The 22,589-nt window shown below is 40.0% G+C and overlaps 1 protein-coding gene across 4 annotated transcripts in view; it reads right to left on the reverse strand.

Annotated features, from left to right (window-relative positions):
* Window positions 1-21,814, reverse strand: part of gdap1l1 (ganglioside induced differentiation associated protein 1-like 1) — an 81,851-nt gene extending 60,037 nt beyond the window's left edge. For 2 of the 4 annotated variants that reach the window (XM_059978754.1, XM_059978751.1), the window contains exon 1: window positions 5,134-5,254. In XM_059978754.1, coding sequence (XP_059834737.1) covers window positions 5,134-5,239 — 106 coding nt within the window. In that variant the 5' untranslated portion in view covers window positions 5,240-5,254. Of the gene's footprint in view, window positions 1-5,133; window positions 5,327-21,616 lie in introns of those variants that run through there. The other 2 variants (XM_059978750.1, XM_059978753.1) reach the window with 2 other exon arrangements.
* Window positions 21,815-22,589: the final 775 nt, after the last annotated feature.

Genomic DNA, 22,589 nt, shown 5'->3' on the forward strand with positions numbered 1-22,589 from the left:
GTCTAATCTCAGACTACATAAGATTGAATCCAACAGTGCTGAGTTCATGCAATGTTTCCAGTATGAATATCTGGCCAAATGTCTACAGAACCTTGACTTTGGACAGGTCCTCCTTCCTATGCAGCACAGTCCGAGCCTTGGATGGGACCTTGTTACTGCCACCCTTACTTCCCATGTCACTGATAGCAAAAGACCCTTTGCAAGTCATGGTGTGCTATTGATTATCAACAGCCTACTTGACCCTCCTGGGTTTGCTGCTCCTGTCAGCTTTCAGACACACTTCCTGTTAAGAGAGTTGACCTCAGAGACTTGTGGATGGGATGTCCCACTCTCTAAAAAGAAACAAGAGCAGTGTAGCAGTGTTGCTCTTCCCTTCAGGATCTTTAATATTTGAAGATTCTAAGAACTGGCACAACGGTTTCACTATCTGCAGTTCAAAAGAAAGAGGCCTGCATCTTCTGTAATGTGTCACTAAAGCTATGCTGCTGTTGCATACCTGAAGGTCACAAACACTGCTGGATATAGTGGAGTTGGTTTCATCCTGAGCAAAGCAAGGTTTGCTCCCAAACCAAATCTTAGCATAAGAAGGCTTGAACTCAGTGCTGCTGCTCTAGCAGTTGAGATGGAATGATGATAACCAAAGAAATGGGCACAGAACTAAATGATACCAAGTTTTTTTTACCAACAGCAAGGTAGTGCTCTGTTATACATTTAATAAAACAAAGAGATTCTATGTTTATGTACATAATAGGATCCAGCATATCAAGCAATCAACCCAGAAACACCAACTTAACTAATTTCCTACTGATTTCAACCTGTCTGATCATGCCATAAGAGGACTCCAAGCTAACTAGAGGATGGATAAAGAAGTTATGATTCACTTCAGAGCTAACTTACCAAATCGTCATTCTGGGTGAGAACCATGTAACCTCTCTGTTCATTAGACATGACCACGAGTAAGTATGTCATCAAGGCTGGTATTTTTAGATGAGAATAGTTAAAGACAGTGTAGTAAGACTGCTTTCAAAACCCGTCTCCGAAACTATCCTTCCTTTGTCAAAGAATTAATTAAATGATCATTTGACTTTTAGTTTTAGTAGTTCAGCTTGACATCCTCTGGATGCCAGATAGGGGAATGCTCTGGCTTCTAGAGGTGCAGTTTATTTTGTAAGAACATCACTTCCTGTATGTAAGCTTTTTTTTGATATAATTTACAGTGCAGATTAATTTGGATTCAATTTAAATCACACAGTGTAAAGACATCCATTTCCATCCTTTCTTTATTTGCCCTGTGAGCCTTAAGTTTCTGTTAATATTGCTAAACAATTAGTAGATATATTTTAAAGGAAGTATTATGTTTATTGTTTATTATTATTGAGATATTGTTGCATCACATATTTATTCTTGTTTACATGGCATAGTTATGGAGTATTGTATATGTGTATACAATACTGGTTAACACCAGTTGCGAGAATGATTGGCAGTGTTAGTGTATTCCAGCATGCAACAATTCTGTATTGAATTTAATACGTATTTTACTTAACTTTCTGTAGTTTCACAAGTAAGATCTCATTATATACCCTGAAGAAAGCTTCTGTCTTGGATGAGTTTTGAGAAGTTGTTTAACTCTGCAGTAGATTAATATCAAAAGTCATCACAGCAACACAAAGGCAGAATCCAGAATCCACGGCCTGAGTTCTAGTTGCTGTTTACTGTCTCATTAAGACTTTCTGGATTGCCATGGTATTCAAGCCTCCAGTTTAAGCTGTTTCACAGCATCAAGAAAGGGAGGGACCCGAGGTGTCTGGATGAACTGGTTTGGAGGATTGGAGGCAAACAAGAGAAAATCTGCAGATACTGGAAATCCAAGCAACACACACAAAATGCTGGAGGAACTCAGCAAGCCAGGCAGGAATATAGACACAAGTACAGTCAACGTTTTGGGCCGAGACCCTCCAGCAGGACTGGTGATAAAAAGATGAGGAGTGACCTACTCCTTATCTTTCTTTCTCCAGTCCTGCCGAAGGGTGTCAGCCCAAAATGTTGACTGTACTTGTTTTCCATGGATACTGCCTGGTCTGCTGAGTTCCTCCTGCCTTTTGTGTGTGTTGCAGGATTGGAGGTAAGGGTTAGGGAATGCGAATAAAGTGTTGTTGGTGGGCTGAATCAAATTCAGCTTTGGCTTTTAAACTAATCCACTGCTAAATCTGCCCTTATAGATTTTTTGTCAATAAACTGAGGGAACAAATTCCCATGCTTTCGGTTTGATGGGACTCTTATTGGTTGCCGATTAGAAATTGATACATTATAATTTATGATTTTAATATGATTGGTTGAAAGGGAGAATTTGGGACCCAAAGTAGTACTCTGATAGATGTGAAAGTTGAAGCAAATAATGAAGTTAGATGAAGCAAGTGTAATAGGCAGGGGCAGAACTGGGAGTGTGGGATGTTTGACAGGCTAAGCTATATTTACTGTAATCCAGGCTCTGCTCTGCATTCGCCTACATTGACTCACAAGTCAAATAAATGAACTCAGAGCAATGGATTCATGCAGAGGATTGTGATATTATAGCTATTACTGAAATATAGTGGAGGGATGGGCAAGACTGGGAGCACCATTTTCCAAGGTATCAGTTCTTCCAGTTTGTCAGAGTTGAGGGTGAGAGAAGAAGACCATCATGGCAGAACATAGAAAGGATATCCCTGGGGAACATTCAGTAAGGTCATATGGGAAAACTTCAGAATAAGAAAAAGTTGATCAGGATTATAATAAAACCCCTCCAATAGTCACCAGGAATTAGAGAAGCAAATTTCTAGGGAAATTACAGGTAAGTATGGGAATAATAGAGTTTTGATAGTAAGTGATTCTAACTTCCCTAATATTGACTGACACTGCCATAGTGCTAAAGGATTAGGGAGAGCAGAATTTGTTATGTTTGTCCAGGAAATTTTTCTGAAGCAATTATGTAAATGGCACAATTAGAGAAGGGACAACATTCGACCTCCTCTGAGGAAATAAGGCTGGACAAGCGGTATGTGTCAATAGGAGAATACTCTGGGAACTGTGATCACAATTCCATTAGTTTTAGGTCAGTAATGAAAAAAATCACTGGTCCTCAAGTTGAAGTCTTAAATTGGGGAAAGAATAATTTTGATGGTATCAGACAGGAATTCGCAAGAGATGACTGAGAAAGATTACTTGCAGGCGAAGGTATGTCTGGCAAGTGTGAGGTTTTCTAAAGTGCAATAGGAAGAATTTAGGGCCAGCAAGATTTGCAAACATTTGTTGATGAGAGATATTAAGGGTCAGGTCAGGAATAAAGAGGCAGCTGGAATCAAGCAAGCCCTTAAGGAGTATAAGAAGTTAAGTAAAGAAGAGATCTAGATGGTAGATAAACTAGGTAACCCCTAATTTATTATTTAAGTATATTAAGAGCAAAAAATAGCCTGCTGAGTTCCTTCAGCATTTTGTGGGTGTTGCGTGAAAGTACAGGCCCCTTTACGAATCTGTGTGGTAAACTACATGAAGAACTATTGAAATAGTTGAAGTCTAAAATGAATACTTCTCTATTTACTTTGGAAAAGGATATAGAAGCTAGTAGGTTTAAGGAAGAGCTGCTGGAGTAGTACATCAGCATTACAAAGGACGAGGTGTTGGAGGTATTCAAACGCATAAAGTTGGATAAATCCTTGGGTGTCACCCACCTACCTAGGTGTATCCTTTGATATTAAGGGAAACAAAGAATGGTTTGCTGGGGCCTTTTGAAAAGAATTTTGTATTTTTTTAGTCATAAGGGAGGCATCGGCCTGCAATATCCCCATATTTAGCCTTGACATAGTAGACAATCACCAGTGAGTTGTACATGAGTCAATGCATTTCTGATATCAGTCAGTGCCTGTATCTTGTACCATGGAAGTGTTGATTTCAGACCTAGTCCACTACTCTACTCCAGACTGAGTCCAAGTGTGGAGGTCAGTCACATTGAGTAAAGGAGTTACTGTAGATACAATTTGTAAACACAAGAGATTCTGCAGATGCTGGATATCCAGAGCAACACACACAAAATGATGGAGGAACTCAGCAGGTCAGGCAGCATAAGTATTCATTTTAGATAATAGCAGATGGAGGCACACAAATTACTTGTACAGAATAATACACTCCTCCTCACCTGCTTTCTGGAAACAAGCACTTTTGAAGGAAACACTTTATGTACATTTGATCAAGTTGATCACAATACTATTCTCTCTTCATATCATCCCTATTTTTTTTCAGGGAAAATGGAATCAATGTTTATTAATAATTTGTGTTCAAAGATTCCCGTAGATTTTGTCAAATATGAATTAAAATGTAACTTACAATATCATTGGCCAATTATTCATACATGACTGACAATATTTATTAAAAACTACCAGCAAAAGGCGAACTCCCTAATTTCCTGCAAATGTATATATAACCATATAACAATTACAGGATGGAAACAGGCCATCTCGGCCCTTCTAGTCCGTGCCAAACGCTTGATCTCACCAAATCCCACTGACCTGCACTCAGCCCATAACCCTCCATTCCTTTCCTGTCCATATACCTATCCAATTTTGCTTTAAATGACAATGTCGAACCTGCCTCTACCACTTCTACTGGAAGCTCATTCCACACAGCTACCACTCTCTGAGTAAAGAAATTCCCCCTCATGTTACCCTTAAACTTTTGCCCCCTAAATCTCAACTCATGTCCTCTTGTTTGAATCTCCCCTACTCTCAATGGAAAAAGCATAGCCATGTCAACTCTATCTATTCCCCTCATAATTTTAAATACCTCTAAATATACAGTATAAGTGCTTTACAAATGCAGGAGGATGATTTCTTACATATATTAACCATGCGGCAGAGCAGGACGTTAGTTGACTGCTGTAATTTTGAAAACTCTGTGGTAGAATGTTCTGACAGGGAAAGCTAAGGGTAGACTCACCAACAAAGAACACTTGGCTGTCGGCTCTCCACTAGGCCATCAGCTAATGGTAAGGATATTTCATTACTGTATCCCTTCTCTCTCCTTCTCCAAACTGTATTTATTACATTTATTATTAGTAACATAAAAATAATATTTTGTGTTCTACCTTTTAAATGCTCTTACCTCCCACAAAGGTCTTCTCCAGATAATCAATAATTTGGTTGTAATCACTAATGATATTGTCCCCATGGATTACCACCGGCACTTCTTCACCTAAATTCAGCCGCATAAACCATGGTTCTTTATGTTCAGTTAATGGTAAACTGACGTCGCGTTCATCACACAGCACGCCTTTCTCTGCAATCAGTAAACGAACCTGAAACAAAGAGATAGTTTTCAGATGGCTTGTTAATTACAGGAAACAAATGAAAATCAATACTGAACTAATGGTGACGAAAGGGAAGGAAATTTAGATTTGATAGCACGTATTTACTGAAGATTTTAGAGACTTTCCAAAAACCTGTCATTGTTTCTTCTAGTGGTTTCAGTGATTCTTCTTAACCACAGTGCCGCTATTGGTGCAGCTTCAGTTCCTGAGTCCTTTCCGTGGCATTGGTTCGAATAAAAATGACTTGTATTGGAAATGCATTCTGATTTTGATACAAATTTCATGCTGTGATAAATAATATGTTGTGCAAATATTATACAGGGCTAATTTCTCCTAGAAACATCTTGGATAGGTTGAATACATTAATTTGCATGGCTTCCAATGTATCATTGGAAGGTCATTATTGCCACAGTGGGCTTTATTTTTGAGAAAAATAGTAAATTTGTGAACGTAAAGCACAAGTAGAGATTAGCTGTTTCACTGTGCTTTGCAAATAATGAGATTGTTACTAAAATTAACCAGTGTATTAATGCAATCAGATTATTACTACATCCTCCCAATATATTTTGGCATAATAAATTTACTGGATCATTTATACCATGGCCATTCTGTCTCCTTGCTCCAGGTAAGGAAACATAGCAGTCAGGTTGTATCTTCAGCAATCCCATTAAAGATCACTTTGCCCACTTCAGGTATTCAGAAAACTATTCACGTGTAAATGCCTCGTGTCACATGACATCCAGTCCAGTAACAGAGTCAGACAAAACTCATTTCAAGTGGAAGACTGGAACGATCATATAATGTTTTTGCCAACATGACAACTCACATATTTTGTATGTGTGGACATGGTGGAGGATTACAAATACCTGGGGATACGAGTTGACAATAAACTGGACTGGTCAAAGAACACTGAGGCTTTCTACAAGAAGGGTCAGAGCCGTCTCTATTTCCTGAGGAGACTGAGGTCCTTTAACATCTGCCGGATGATGCTGAGGATGCTTTATGAGGCTGTGGTGGCCAGTGCTATCATGTTTGCTGTTGTGCGCTGAGGCAGCAGGCTGAGGGTAGCAAACACCAACAGAATCAACAAACTCATTCGTAAGGCCAGTGATGTTGTTGGGGTGGAACTGGACTCTCTGACTGTGGAGTCTGAAAAGAGGATGCTGTCCAAGTTGTATGCCATCTTGGACAATGACTCCCATCCACTCCATAATGTACTGGTTAGGCACGGGAGAACATTCAGCCAGAGACTCATTCCACCGAGTTGTAACACTGAGCGTCATAGGAAGTCATTCTTGCCTGTGGCCATCAAACTTTACAACTCCTCCCTCGGAGTGTCAGACACCCTGAGCCAATAGGCTGGTTCTGGACTTATTTCCACTTGGCATGATTAACTTATTATTATTTATGGTTTTATATTGCTATATTTCTTCACTATTCTTGGTTGGTGCGACTGTAACGAAACCCAATTTCCCGCGGGATCAATTAAGTACGTCTGTCTGTCTTGTTGTTATTTGTTATTACCATTGGATTGATTGTGGATTCACTCCTGTGCCATGAAAAGCAAGTTCAAATTGGTTGAAATTCTCCATATGATCACATCTTAGTGGAGCAGACAATATTTTTCTAAAGTTTGGGCATGCATTTTGTTTTTTCTACACGTTATATCCTTTATAGGGGAGTTGTGATGATGAAAATAATAATAATCATGATCATAATAATAATGTAGGTCCTTGAAGTCTGAAATAGAGAAAAGCTCAAAATACTTGAGAGGTAAAGCAGCATCAGTGAAAAAAAGAAACTGTTAATGTTTTATCAGAACTGGGAACAAGGAAACAAGTTAATCCGAAGTTGCAGAAAGAGGGGAGGGAATGGATAGGATAAAGGGAATATCGCTGCTAGACTGAAGATGGAGTTTCCCTGGGGATAAGATCGAGATGGTCAATTGGGTGATAGTTTATTGAGGGAATTTGGTGAACAATGGGATATAAAGGCTATGGAATGGGAATAGTTGGAGATAATACTCTGATTCAGATTCAGTTTCAGTTTAATTTATCACATGTATATTAAAGTTGGAGGCGAAGTGGAGTAAATTGGCACTAAACGGTGACTCCTTTGCTTGCATCTTCAGAAACAGCTCTAGTTCCATCTTTAATATCTTTATTTTTCCCTTTCAGGGTTCTTTTGAAGACCCTGACCTGCAGTTACACACTGACTATGGTTCTTTGTGGGAATGGGTCCCGCTCTCAGGGTTTCATAACCGGCCGTTGTTGTTCAGCACGCCAAGGGCTCAGCCTAAGCGTCCAGCTTGACTTTGGAGGCCTAGGATCTCAGGGCTCTGGAGACGGGCAGATTGAAGGTCAATGTCATGGCAGGAGACTCGTGTGTCAGAGTCAGAATATCTAAGGCTGTGTACCCAAATCTTTGGGCACAGAGCTCGGAAAAAAGTCGACGTAATGGACCTTTAACATCGTGAACCAGTGAGTTGTTGTTATGTCTCCCGACTCCCTGTGAAGATGGAGACACCTCATTCTCCCTTATTAGGGAGAGAGAGAGAGAGCCTGCTATATGTCAAATACCGGGTGAAATGTGAAGTCTTTGGGGTGACTGCAAGTTTGTGTCTTTGCTGTTGCTTTGCTCACGCTTGCTCAGTGGTGGGTGCCGATGCTTTTTATGCTGCTGGAGGGAGGGGGGATTGTTGCTCGCTGCCGCTTACATGTGGGAGGGAGGGGAGCTGTGGGGGGGGGGGGTCTTTGGGGTTCTGACATTTAACTGTCATTCATTCTTTGAGTCACTCTTCTGTTTTCATGGATTGTTGCGAAGAAAAAGCATTTCAGGATGTATGTTGTATACATTCCTCTGACATTAAATTTACCTTTGAGACATACAGTGAACAACTAGAGTTCTCAAGGATGTGCTGGGGGCAGCCCACAATTGTGGCCACACATTCATGACTTTGGATGATGTTCAGAGTAGAACAGATGATGAGCAAAGTTATGCTGACTATGAGAGGAGGGATAAATGATTCTGAGAAGTGTGTGGTACTGAATAGTTTGTGACTCAGGGATACGCCTCTTAGAGTTGAAGTGCACTCACTCAGAGATTGGGACCTCACTGCCCACTGTCAATTAAAAGTTTTCACAGGACCAGTGGCCATAAATAGAATGACTTTTGAAATAATGGTAGGCAGCCTTGTGACACTGATTTTCTTCTTCCAAACTGAGTGATCACATGCCCTTCACGCAATTCTACTTAAACAAGAAATAGGACTGTAAAAATGTATTTTTCATTTGAAATCTTGCGTGCTCCCAATGCTTTCTTTCTTTGGAATTAAGATTCAGCTGTACATTCCAAAAATATTTCACCAGCTAACAAGCACTTTAGGATGTTTTTGGAATGTGAAAGATGCTACATAAGAACGATTTTATTCTGATGCTGCAATTTCAAAAATTACATTGATTCAAAACCTCAAACAATTAATGTAAGTGTAGTCTTAATGCTCTGTCTCATTTCTGTATCACAAAAACATAGGCATTCATTGGGGTAAAGAACTGAGAGGAACATCAAAGAGATAATACAACATTCTGTTATTGTTTTACCTTTTACTACCTCGGTACAACATGTCATGGTCTGTATGAATAAGATGGCATTGGTGATGCCCAACCACAACTTATTGGTGGCAAAAACAAAACAAAGGAAACTACTATATATCTTATTAATAACACTTTATTAATTATGAACAATGCTAACAATGGAGAGGTGAGCAAATGGTGGCAAAGCAAATGAAGGCACAGGTAAGGCATGGTCATGGGGGGGTGAGGTCAACACAGAGTCGTGGTATCCCCAAGAGCGAGGGAAGTTCCGATGTCCAATCAATTTTAGCGCCAAGCCAAATTGGAAAGTTTGGGTACAGGCTGAATCTTGGGGCAGCAGGGTTCACACCCCAGAGCAAGGGATAACCTGATATTTGGACGATTTAAGCACAGGGCCAGATCAAAAAAGTTAGGATGTCGAGACTGGAGATGAGGTGGTGAGGGCCGGTTCTGCCTGGTGATCTTCTTTTAATAGGTTCTTTTGGAATTCTTGGTTTTTTGGCTGCCTGTGAGGAAGTGAATCTCAAGGTTGTATAATGTATACATACTTTAATAGTAAATGTACTTTTAACTTTGAATAATGGAAGAATTTCTTTAGACATAGTGAATTTGTGGAATTCATTGCTACAGGTGGCTGGAGGCCAAGTAATTGGGTATATTTTAAGCAGAGGTTGATAGGTTCTTGATTAGTAAGGCTGTCAATGATTACAGGGAGAAGGCAAGAGAGATTGAGAAAGAAAATAAATCTGCTATGATCAAATGCTGGAGCAGACTCAATGGGCTGAATACTCCTGTATCTTATGGCCTTATGGACACTATGCAAGGTAAGCTTTTCAGTGTAGCTCAGTACATGGGATAATAATAAACCAATTCCAGTTCCTAAAACCAAAAAATAATAACTCTATGGGTCTTCCCCAAGTTACAGACTTATGAATCATGGATATCTGGTACACACAAAAGAGTTTTTGAGATGGAGTTGCCAGCTGCTGGTGGGACTGTATGCTTCACCTGCCAGATGGAATTGGGGCATTTATGGGTGCCTTCTCTCACCGCTGATCCAGCCAATCTTGCGCTTGGCTCAGCCAAGTAGAGCTGGGAGTGCTGAGCAGAATGACTCACTCACTGAGTCACTGAGGCTGGCTGGCAGCTGACCTTTTCACTCTCCTGTCACAGCTGTTTGCACAACCCCTTCTCACAAACTGTCTGCTGCTTTTGTACGGTTCGCGTTATGAAGGATTTTCAGGAACTAGAACCCTGATGTACCCTGGGGACTGTCCATAGAGTGGGTCACGAGGCAGAAAGATTAATAAAGCTCTCAGCAAAGTCTATTGCATTATCAGATCTTGCATAAACTAACTGCTGACTTGTAAATTTTAAACTGACCTCCAAAAGTAATATGATATTTGTTAGGCATTTTCAGAGTAAGCAGATCAGTTGCATAAGGTTGAGTTCAGTTTTTTATCTCAAGAATCATGCAATTAAGGTTATTTGACCCATTAACCTGGTACTTCTGCAGACAGCCTAGAATATGTGCAATTGGAGGAGGAAGGTCCAAGAATATCCCCTAAAGCAACTTCTTGTTTAAGATGGCGTTACCGAATGCATGTGACAGCTCACTGATAGTTCAACAGGCAAGAAATTTGACAAAAAACATTACCAATAATACCTTTTCTGAAGTGAGTTATGGTAAATTATCATCTCAAACAATGAAGAGGGGAATGAAGGCAAAACAAATTCGAGGGATCAACGCGCTGGTACATTCCAGAATCAATGCAGATGGAGTGAGCCATTTGGAGGGGAGAAGTCGAGCCAGTTGTATTCCAATGTCCATACAACTGGCCCGGGTGCAAGGTTGGATCGCCCTAGGTGCGAAGCTGATTTGGAGAAATCTGGAGTGGCTTTGGGCTGGGGGTGAAATCTGGGCCCGAAACGAGTTGCTGGGGTGGCATGGTCTAGGCCCAGTATGTTTCACCATCCTGGGTCCAGGTCCTGGTGCAAAGTACAATATATTGTTCAGACAATTTAAATGTTAGCCCAGTTAGACTGGAAAGACGTCGCTCGCTCTCCTGTGATGTACATCCCTCTCTCCATAGCACTGAGTCTATGAAGACTGCTGCGGTTACTGTGCTCTGTGCCTGCTGACGTGATAGCTGATACCAAGGCTTTGGGCCTTCTCTGGGCTGCTCCAGAATTTGGATCTAAGGACTCATATTGGTTTGGAATATTGTTGCTCACTTTTACCGTTTGCAAGATTTGTGTTTTTTTTTTACTTTCTCCACACATTGGGTGTTGCTCTGTATTTTTAAAAATTTAGTTCTTTTGGGTTTCTTGCCTTGTGGCTGCCTGTAAGCAAACAGATCTCAAAGTGGTATAATTTATGCATTCTTTGATATTAAATGTACTTTGACCTTTGAACGCCAATGGTGGCAACCCCAGTGATGACAGCCTGTGTGCTCAAGCATTCACAACCATGTTCAGAAGTACCAAATAGATGATCCATCTTGGCTTCCTCCTGAGGAGCCCACTTTCTCAGAAACCCAGTCTCCAGCCAATTTGGTTCATTTCATGATTTTGAGAAACAGATGAGAGCTCTGTAACAGCAATGACTATGGGAGTGAACAACATGCCACTTGTAATACTGAAAACCCATGCTCGAGAGCAAGCTTCATCTTCCTTTCAGCACAAGTACAGCACTGGTGTTTACTTGCAATAGCAGAGTCCACAAAATGCAGAACATAACCAGTTCTGCTAATTATTACCCAAATCATCTGCAAGATGAAGAATGTTGCCATCAACAGTGCTTTCACCACAGGAGTTCCACAGAGAGAGTTTCAGATCCAACTTCCTTCAACTGCTTTATTCATATGTTGTTCCCTATATCATAAGATTAAAAGTGAGGTGTTTGCTGATGATCAAACTATGTTCATATTGATTGTCAACTCCTTAGCAAATGATACACCCAAGTCTGAAAGCACAGAAACTAGTTAAAGTCAGGTGTGTGACAATAAGTGGTGAGTAACGTTCACACCATAGAAGAGCCAGGCAATAACCATCTCTAATATGAGTCAAATCACCTATCATGACAATCAATGGAAAACCATTGTTGAGTGCCTCACCATTAATATCCAGTAAAGTCAAAAAGTCAGTCAAAATAGAGTTTATTGTTATATGCAGAAATACCTGTATGCTCAGGTGTAGTGAAAAACTTAGTTGCACCTAATGTCATATTAGCAGCATTCTCACGAGAAACAGAAATTAAAAATAAGTTATACAAACTGCTTACAAGAAAATCACTATTGGCCTGAAACTCAACCAAAGCAGGCACACCAATGCTAATTCTATAAGAGCAGATTAAAGGCTGGGTACGCTGTGGCGATTGACTCACCTCCTGACAACTTAAAGCATTTTCACCATCTCATGTGGAGGTTTCCATCCTGGGGTCCATGGTCCCCTTGCTTAATGGTATTGCTCCATGGAATAAAAAAGATTGGGAACCCCTGATCTAGTACAAGTCATAAGCATGATGGAATACTTGCCTGATGAGTGAAGCAACAACAACTTAAGAAGCACAACAGCACTCAGGACAAATCTCCCAACTTAACTTGTAGCCAATCCATTGTCTTAAACTTTCATTCATTTCATGACTGGCACATTGTGGATGAAGTATGTATCATCTAAAATGCACTGTAATTACTCACCTAGGCTAATCCAAGCTAATAATCTCTACTACAAAGAGAACAGGTACATAGGAACACCAACATTTGCTGATTACTCTCCCAACTGCACACCATCCATTCTTGGAAACATATCGCTGGCCTTGATACAACGGTCAGATCACAAAAATGATTAAAACAATAAAAATATCCTATCAGGGATTCAGTCCATCTTATTCCCTTAAATGAAAATTATTCAACTGACAGAATATCCATCACTCCACACTTGCACCAACAACCTCAGGCTGGTTTCCATGAGCATCACCTTTCACTCTCTAAATATTACGAGACCATGAAAAAGAACTTAGGTCCTAAGTTTTTTCAATCCCAGTTTCTTCCCAAAATATTATCTAGTTCATTTATATGAAACATGATGCATAAAAGCTATGATATTAATCAATGACCTAAAACTCAACCACTTAAAATGAAGACTAGTGTTAAACAAGGGGGAGTTATTGCCCCACTCTTTTCTCAATCTTTTTTGTCTCATCACTTTTTAACAAAATAAACTTTATTCATAATAAAAGATTTCTAAGAATAAACCATGCAATCTCTTTTCATTCTTCCATCCACGGTCAATGCATTAACTGGTGCTTTATTACAATCCTTAAAACTAATAGGACTGTTGCCGCTTATGTGGCCTCCGGAGCTGGTACATTACTGCAATATTTGAGGGGCTTCCTCATTCAAAGAAGCCCCTCCATGTCCAGTAGTGGAAAAATCTTATGCTGAGGTCCTCCCCCACTGAACCCTTGCAATGACTGCACCAAGCATTAGTGCGTCCCTCAGCACAAACTCCTGCAACCTGGGAGGTGCCAGTCTGCAGCATTCCTCTATGGATATCGTAATTTGCCAGTAGACCAACATGTTACAGGCAGACCAAAAGGAGTCTTTCATGGAGTTGTTGATCTGCCAACAGCACTTGATATCCATCTCTCTGTGTGTTTCTGGAAATAGCCCCTAGTTCAGAGAGTCCTCTTTCATGCAGTTGCTCTAAATTAACCATGACACAGGCCCTTTGCTTCTTTCTCCGCACCTTTTATCCTTCCTGATGGCTTTGGCAAAGAGCCAAGAGTGACTGTATCTCACCTCCAACAATCTTTCTAGAAGCAAATCCTCAAAACTAATGTGAAACTGTTTAACTTAGAATCAATATACTTTAAAAGGTTATCTGAAACCTGGTAACACTTGTATTTATGCATGCTGATAGGCCGTGTCCCAAACTATTGTCAATGCCTTCACTACAACACACGAGAGAAAGGACCTATAACACTTAATATCCACAAGACAAAGTTGATCCACCAAATTATCTCCAACAATAAAGACTTAGCATAAGAGCCTGGAAAACATGGACCACTTCCAATATTTTGGCAGGCCCTTCAAGGTTCAAATCCAATTTATTATCTAAACACATATATGTCATCATATACAATCCTGAGATTCATTTTCTTGTGGGCATACACAATAAATCCATAATAGAATAATAACCACAATAGAATCAATGAAAAATCATACCAACTTAGATGTTCAACTAGTGTCCAAAAGACAACAAACTGCAAATACTAAAAAACAAAAAAAAAAACAATAAGTAAGCAAGAACCTCAAATAAAGAGTCTTTGAAAGTGATTGTGGGAACATTTCAGTGAGGGGGCAAGTTAAGTTGAGTGAAGTTATTCCATTTGGTTCAAGTGCTTGATTGTTGAGGTGTAATAACTGTTCCTGAACCTGGTGGTGTGTGTCTTGAGGCACCTGTATCTTTTTAGTGATGGCAACAGCAAAAAGAGAGCATGACCAGGATGGTCGGGGTCTCTGATAATGGATGCTGCTTTCCTGTGACAACACTCTGTGTAGATGTGCTCAGTGATTGGGAGCAGTTTAACAGTGAAGGACTGGGCCATATTCCACTAGTTTCTGTAGGATTTTTCATTCAAGGGCACTTGTGCTTCCATACCAGTCTGTGATGGAGCCAGTCAATATACTGTCCACACAAATCTATAGAAATTTGTCAAAGTTTAAATGTCATGCCAAATCTTCACGAAATCCTTAGGAAGCAAAAGTGCTGCTGTTCTTTCTTTGTAATTGCAATTACATGCTGGGCCCAGGACAAGTCCTTTGAAATGATACTGAGGAATTTAAAGTTGCTTACCCTCTCCACCTCTGATCTTCCAATGAGGACTGACTCATGACCTCTGGTTTTCTCCTCCTGAAGTCAATAATCAACTCCTTAGTCTTGCTGACATTGAGAGAGAGGTTATTGTTGTGGCACCACTCAGCCAGATTTTCAATCTCTCTCTTATATGCCGATTCATCACTACCTTTGATTCAGAATATGATAGTGGTGTCTTCAGCAAATTTGAATGTGGCATTGGAACTGTGCTAAAGTACACAGTTGAAAGTGTAAAGCGAGTAAAGCAGGGGACAAAGCATACAGCCTAGTGGTGCACCTGTGCTGATAGAGATTGTGCAGGAGAAGTTGTTGGCAATCCAAACTGATTGGAGACTGCAAGTGAGGAAATCAAGGATCCAATTGCATGAGGAGGTAGTAAGGACAAGGTCTTGAAGCTTATTGATTAGTTTTGCAGGAAGATGGTACTGAATGCAGAGTTGAAGTCTTGACCACACCTGTTCCAACATGGGTGGTCCTGAGTTGGCATTGCCTGATGTAGTCCTTGAAGCACACAAGCCTCCACATGAACTCAGTGTGTTGATCCAGGTTGCGGAGGACTTTATAAGTGGCGATAGCATTTAAGCCCTGACATAATTGTTGAGCATCAGCTCAGAATTGCCATTTTGTCCATGAGATAGCTTCCTGGAGATTGTACCTGGACCTCCTGTAACTTTCTTGGTCACCAGTAGTTTGCAGATCTCATGGTTCATTCAGAGCTTCTGGTTGGGTAAGACTGAATGATTTTGTGGAGGCACACTCATCTACAACTGGTTTTATAAAATTTATATGTACTTTAGCACTGTTTATATGCATTTCTCAGTGAAGATGAAATTCATTGCACAAGCACAGCCTTTGGCTGACTGAGGAAAAGGGCATTTGAAAATCACAACCTCAGACTGGGCACCAAAGTCAAGATCTACTGGGCATCTAGGAAGGCAGCAGTGATCAGAGTCCTCTGTTCAAAAGGCAGCTGTTTTGAATTAACCCACAGACCCTTTGCTTCTTTCTCCACACGTTCTGTGCAAACCTACTGTCTGCCAAGAGGCAGGTCAGACCTGCATGGCCTGCCCCAAAAATGACATATCTGATTGCTAATCTGCTATCATAGTTCAGTAGCTCATATGCTTTAAACACTAACATCACCATTGCTGCACTGAGTGAGAAATCAAAATCAGGAGATGACCAAAGAACAAAGCAATGGGTATACCTGATTCTGGAGGGGAAATTCAGGAGAGCAGTCCAATCAAGAATGAGACCGTTTGCCATTTCAGTGATTCTACCACAGAATTAGTGAATATTTTATAATCCATTGACACACTCTAACATGGAACCAACATGATCCTATCATCAGTGCGCACAAAGCAACCTTGGAAGCTACAGATGAATCCAAGGAAGGCTTCTACATTAACCTTCAAAACAAAGTGAGAGAACTAATTCTCCTTGGTAACTTCAACAGGGTCCCTCTTGAAGCAAAATGCTTGGAGCATGGTCTCATCATAAACAACATTCTATTTTGTCATGCTGGTTAGCAGGAATTGTAATGGCAACACCAGAATCAAAGTCCCATTTAAATTATTATCACTGTCTAAGCCAAGGACTATGAAGATGTTCATATTACCTATGTCATTGACTGTTGCCTGTTGGATGAATCACCAACTAATCTTCAATGAAGAGGCTCTTGATTTCTCTAGCAAATGAAACCAGGAGGAGGTCAAGGTACTAATCAACCATTAATATAAGGCAGTCCTGGAGTGTCTTCATCATTTCCTGTCAGAATCATCTTATGCATATGGGGTAAACTATGTATACCTGTCTGGACACGCCCCTCTGCTGATTGCTGCTGACTGCTCCTGTGGCTTCTCCCACAGACCACTGTATAAAGGCAATTGGGGCACTACTCCTCCCTCAGTCTTCAAGATGTCGTGCTCCCTTTTGCTGTTAATAAAAGCATATCGTTCACTTCCAGTCTCCGAGAGTTATTGATGGTGCATCAGTATAGACACACCTGTGCCTAGCATTACTTCATGAACATACAATCAATCTATGTAAATAAGCTGTCTTATGTATTTATTTTTATTGCGTTTTTTTTTATTTTTGTGTTCTTTATCTATTGACTTTTTGTGCTGCATTGGATCTTGAGTAACAATGATTTCATTCTCTTTTATACTTGAATATTGGAAATGACATTAACCAATCTTGAAGCTTGAATTAGAAGTTCAACCTTTATGCATAAGAAAAGAAGCACTCTACAGGCACTGGAAGGCAGTCCAACAGAAACCCTATGACCTAATGAACAGATGATAGATGGAAAGAGTTACACGAAGTTCTGCACTGATAGCCATGATATGTCTACGTTCTTCAGTGTTGTAATACCAACTATGGAGCAAACACCAGAGGTCCTATCCTATTAAGGGAGAAGAACAGAGGTCTACTCATCAGGAATCCAGAGGCCATTGATGCCTGCTGACAGAAACACTTCAAAGATGTCTTCAACCATTATTCTGCCCTTATCAGGAACACACTAAATTTCATTCCTAATTGGACCATCTTGTTACTACCCCTTGTTACTACACCTAACCAACAGGAAATTGAGAATGCTACATCCAAACTTAGGAATAACAATGCTTCAGAAGTGTCATTATCTCTGCTGAAATCCAAAACCTTAACATAAAATACTCCAGGCACAAATCCATTATCACATTGTTCAGTTTAGGGGCGAGGAAACATACAGACAAATTCAGAGCTGCCATAATTGAAATTATCTTCAAGAAAGGAAGTATCTGAATGCAGCAGGGTCTCCCTGCTGATTAAATACAGGGAAAGTGATTTCACCTGCCTCCTCACAAAGCTGTTCCCTAAAGGACAATGAGCATTCTGTGGCTCTAAAAACTCAAAAATGTGATCTTCACTGAGCAGAATTTGAAGGAAATGCATGAAATAAGCACCATCTACTATACATGGCCATCTTCAACCTTACTAAAGCCATTAACTCCCTCGATCTGTGCAGAGGAGTTCATTTACATCTTATGTTTGCCTCATGATGGAATGCAAGTCATGATACCAACCATCAGGTGTGATATTCAGAACTTTAAAATAATTTATCAGGAGCCTACCAGTGTCCTGCACAAGCAGTGGAAAAAGTGGCCCACTGCACAAACTACCTACCTACATATCTGCCCTATCAGCCACTTTCTGCCCCACATGTGGCAAGTCTGTGCTTCCTATTTTAGCCTTGTTACTCATCACAGAACCCACACCACAAAAGAAAAACAGAGTGGAAGGAAGTTGTCCTTGATCCCAAGGCGTGGAAAAGGAGGAAATGATCGGACCAAAGGATTCTATTGTGCTACACGTATAGATTGATGAGCCCTCCAGGTAAACACTAACTACAATGATGTTCAAAACTAGTATTCATATTTGGATTACGAATATGCTAAAACTTGGATTCAGCAGCTAATCAATACAAAAGAACAGTATAATGCAATTGGATCACAGCTGATCAGTGACTGTTTTGCAGACATTTAGTGTAAAGCCCATTCTCAAATATACTTCAATGGTATCTGGGAACTTGGCCTCTGAGAATGTACAAACATGAGTCCTATCTGCATACTGAAGCTTGATGTTGGTGGTTGGAGTGGCCTTGCTTCTAATGTGGAGCTGAGGAGGCTGAACAGTTTCCCATGAGTTCCAGAGATTAACTTCACTTCAACAGGAAGTTTGTCAAAGAGGCAATGCAATATTGAAGGAACAAAGTTTGAAAAAAGGATTGGAACAGTAACATACCTTGCAGTTGAACAACTCAATAGGACACCCATCGACAAGAACCATGGCCTGCATTCCATCAGAAGATAGATGTTGAAAGATACCAAATTTCTGAAGACAGCTAAACTGGAAAAGTAATTTCCTATTTTTCTTCTTTCTGTTGACAGATGAAGTATTTTACCAGAGTAAAACACGCTCCACATATATAGTATGGTTCTTGGAGGAGTCATGCAATGAAAATCATCTAATTGTCACTTTCCAAGGATGGAACTGAAATCATGACCATGGTATGGCTTTCTGGCCATTATGAGATGATTAATTAAAAGCCTTGTCATGACATTATTTATGGCATGAAACAATGAAATACCTACATAGATACTACAATCATATTTGTCCCCTCTTTGGGTCAATATTGTGTCATCCCTAAGGTCCCTGGATATGGGTGATGAAGCTGTAATTTTATGTACAAAGGTTTCTCTCTGAGGTTCCTTTTGTGTGTGCCTGTTCTGGTTGAGAGTGGTGAAGCTCTGGAATTCCCAGACCAGCTTATTGGAAACATTTACAGTGGAGGTAGATCTGTTTTTTGAAAGATTGGGGGACTGAAGGTTTCTGGGATCTGGCACAGAGAAGAGATTGAGGTCTGGGGTAGATCAGCCATAATAGCAATGAATATGGAGGAGGTCTGTGGGACTGGGGAGCCTGTTCTTGCTCCTATTTTCTTTTGTGTTCTTTTGCATTGAGTTCTGAGACTTCAGCAGAGATTCTTCAACTTTCTTAGAACTTTTATATGGCCAAAATAACCAAGGCTATAGAAGGGGAGTGGGGGGGGGGGTTATCAAGGACATAGAATCAAATAGCAATTGTCAGAAAGGGCATCTTGATGAACTCTGCAATTGAATCTTTCCAGTGATGTAATTGTCCTTGATTCCTTCCCACAGAACAACATTTGCACCAACTTATGTCAAACTTCCAGGTTAACATGAGCTTATAGCGCTGATAAATTACAAAAAAAATGAAAAATAGAATGGAAATTGAGGTCTCAGTAAAAAAAAAGGTATCTTTACACATGATTTATGAAAATTGCTATGTATAGTTTTTATTAGAAAATATAGCAAATATATGACTGATAAAATGTTAAAATATCTATCTTACCTCAAGGAAATCACCTTATCCTTCAAATTCCAAAGTAATTTTAAGTTACATATCTTTATATGAACAGTGTTCAGAGAGCACCAGCACATGGTATGGAGACTCCAATGAACAGGGTCAAAAGAGCCTGCAGAGGATTGTAGACTCAACTTGCTCTAGCATGGACACAACACTACACAAGAGCATCTTCAAAAGCCAGTACTTCAAGAAGATTGCATCATCATTAAGGACCCTCGCCATCTACAATATGTTCTCTACTTTTACTACCATCTGGGCAGGGCTATAGGGACTTGAGGACTTGCACTCAATATTTTGGGAACATCTTCTTCCCCTCCACCACCAGATTACCTCACTATTCCTCTTTCACACATTTATTTATTTATTGTAACTAAAAGATACTTTTATGTCTTGCAGAGCACCATTGCTGCAAAATGATGAATTTGATACCAATAAACCAGATTCTGATTCCTAAGTACAGATATGCAAGAGATTTTATATTGGTTTGGTACCCCTGATATTAAACAGCTAGGTCTTTAATCTTCACAATAGTGAAGATTAACGGTATGGATGCGATAGAAGAAACTGTCAATTGGTAGAGTGTCAAGTCCTTTATGCAAAGAAGACAACCCTCCTTGTTAATGGATAGTTCACTGCAGTGTGTATCAGAAATACTAAAAACTCAAGGCAAGGCTTGCATGTCACATTTCCAGGCAAACATCAATACAGAAAAATAAAATTTTAACGTGTATGCCGGAGAATTGCATATTGGTGAAATGATGTGCCAATTGATAGCTCAAGGTCCATTATAAGACAGAATTCAGTCAATGAGTTAAAATGACTTCAAAAGCCTGAAAAACTGATCATATTCAATATCTGAATGTGACATTGGATCCAGTTATACTCTTTCGGTCACATAAAGATGGTAACATTGCTTAATTTAATGCCATGTTTCCTAATAGAAATATTTTCCTGTTGCACTGAAAGCGAAAGAAGAATCCCTCGAAAACTTACACCAGTGCTACTGGTCAGGAACGATGTTTGATTTGAAAATTTTAAACATTTATGAACAATGTCACGCGCAGACTTGTTTTACTTCCTGCAATTCTGCTCAGGCTGGGGTACGAACGGAATTCTTCCGCGCCTCGCGGGTCAAACATTTTAAAGGACGATTACTTCTTGATGTATTAAAAAAAAGCACAGGGCAAGTCAGAAATCTTTAGACGTGTCCTAAAGAGCAGATGTGGACACGGCAGGGGTCAACATTTTATACGAAACAGTGGAATGACATTCAGAATCGACCTGCGCCGGAAGGTCTAATGTCGCTTGATGAAATCTAATTACAATGTCTTACTGCTTTATCATCTGAGTCGTACGGAAGTGTTTACATGGCCGGGTTGTTCTCACGGTTTTACCCGTATGCTGCTTCCCCTAGCACGACCATCCGAATGCCACACACGATCATCTGAAGAATTACTAAACCTTTGTCTGCATTATGCAACAATGCGATTGTGTACAGGTGCTCCGATGACGGAAGGAGCGCTTTACAATATTCCATGTCTTTATTTTTCGAGGCATGTTTGGGTATTGTTGCTGCTTCCCTACAAATAAAATTCCTCAGGTAAAACAAAGAAAATCTCAGCGCTCAGTTTCATTATCTTCAATAACAAAAACCTTTCACACGACCTCCTATGAAGCATCAGCACATTGTAATGAAAGCAACGAGGCGAATTCTGCAGATTGTAAGAGCACGCTATAGGAAATATTCAGGAAAAAATTGTAACATGTTCTTTTCGTGAATGAAAGCAAACTAAGTGTATTAAATGAAGAGTGTCAAAACATAAATCTCTATAAAGTATTCCAGCTCTATAATTACACATCGAATTACAGTGTTTACCTTCTGTGAACTGAAAGACTGGGTCCAGTGGTACAAGACGATACCGTCACCGTCTTTTTCGTTTTTATCAGAGAGAAACCCCGCCTGTTCTTGAGCCGGAGCGCTGCTTTGTTCGCCCTCGCTGATTTTCCCATCGTTTTCAGTTGCTGAGATTGGCCACCAGCTACAGTTCGAAGCAGGAGAATTCTGAGACGCCATGACAGAAGGAAAAAGGGCGAGAAGCGAGGTGGGGAAGCATCAGCCTCAGCATCAGCACCAGAAGCAGAAACAGGAAGAGACCCAACAACCTCCAACCTGTCACTGCGTTTGAAATGTATAGTGTCTGGACGTGCCTGTATTTGTAAACGTATGATTCTGTTTATTTTAAAGTTAAGATTGCACATTAGGAAGTAATGAATGTTGATAATTATAGAATATTTGCAACGATTAGGATAGACTGCCTGAATACCACATTTTACAATCGAACATCCAATAGCTGAGAGCGGTTCAGTAGATTTCCATTAAATACTTGTGGGTAACTTGCAGATGAAAGCTTATCACTGATTCTTAAGTAATCCAATGGGTATACCCAGCCAGTATGAATTAAAAGAAGAGCTATCCAGACCAATGTCACTTCCGTCTTTTAATCAGTCATCTTATAAACTACAGCATATTAGCTGCTCTTTTAGGTGCTTTTTAAATGTCCTGCAGTTTTCTGTACCTACTTACTCTCATAGAGAGAATTCCAGGCTTCTACCACTTTTTATGTGGCAATATTTAACTTAGCCCCTCCCCTAATCCTTCTACTTATTGTTTCTACTCATTGGCCTCAATGATAAGGGGAATAGATCCTTCTTATTCACATAATTCCTCATAATTTTATACTTCTCAATGAAATTTCTATCGGCCACTTCTGTTCTAAAGAAAACAATCTGATCTATGTTCAACTCTCAGAAGAACTAAGTTCAAAGTTCAAAATTCAAAGTAAAATCAT

The sequence above is a fragment of the Hypanus sabinus genome, chromosome 9, assembly GCF_030144855.1.
Source record: "Hypanus sabinus isolate sHypSab1 chromosome 9, sHypSab1.hap1, whole genome shotgun sequence".
NCBI lineage: Eukaryota > Metazoa > Chordata > Chondrichthyes > Myliobatiformes > Dasyatidae > Hypanus > Hypanus sabinus.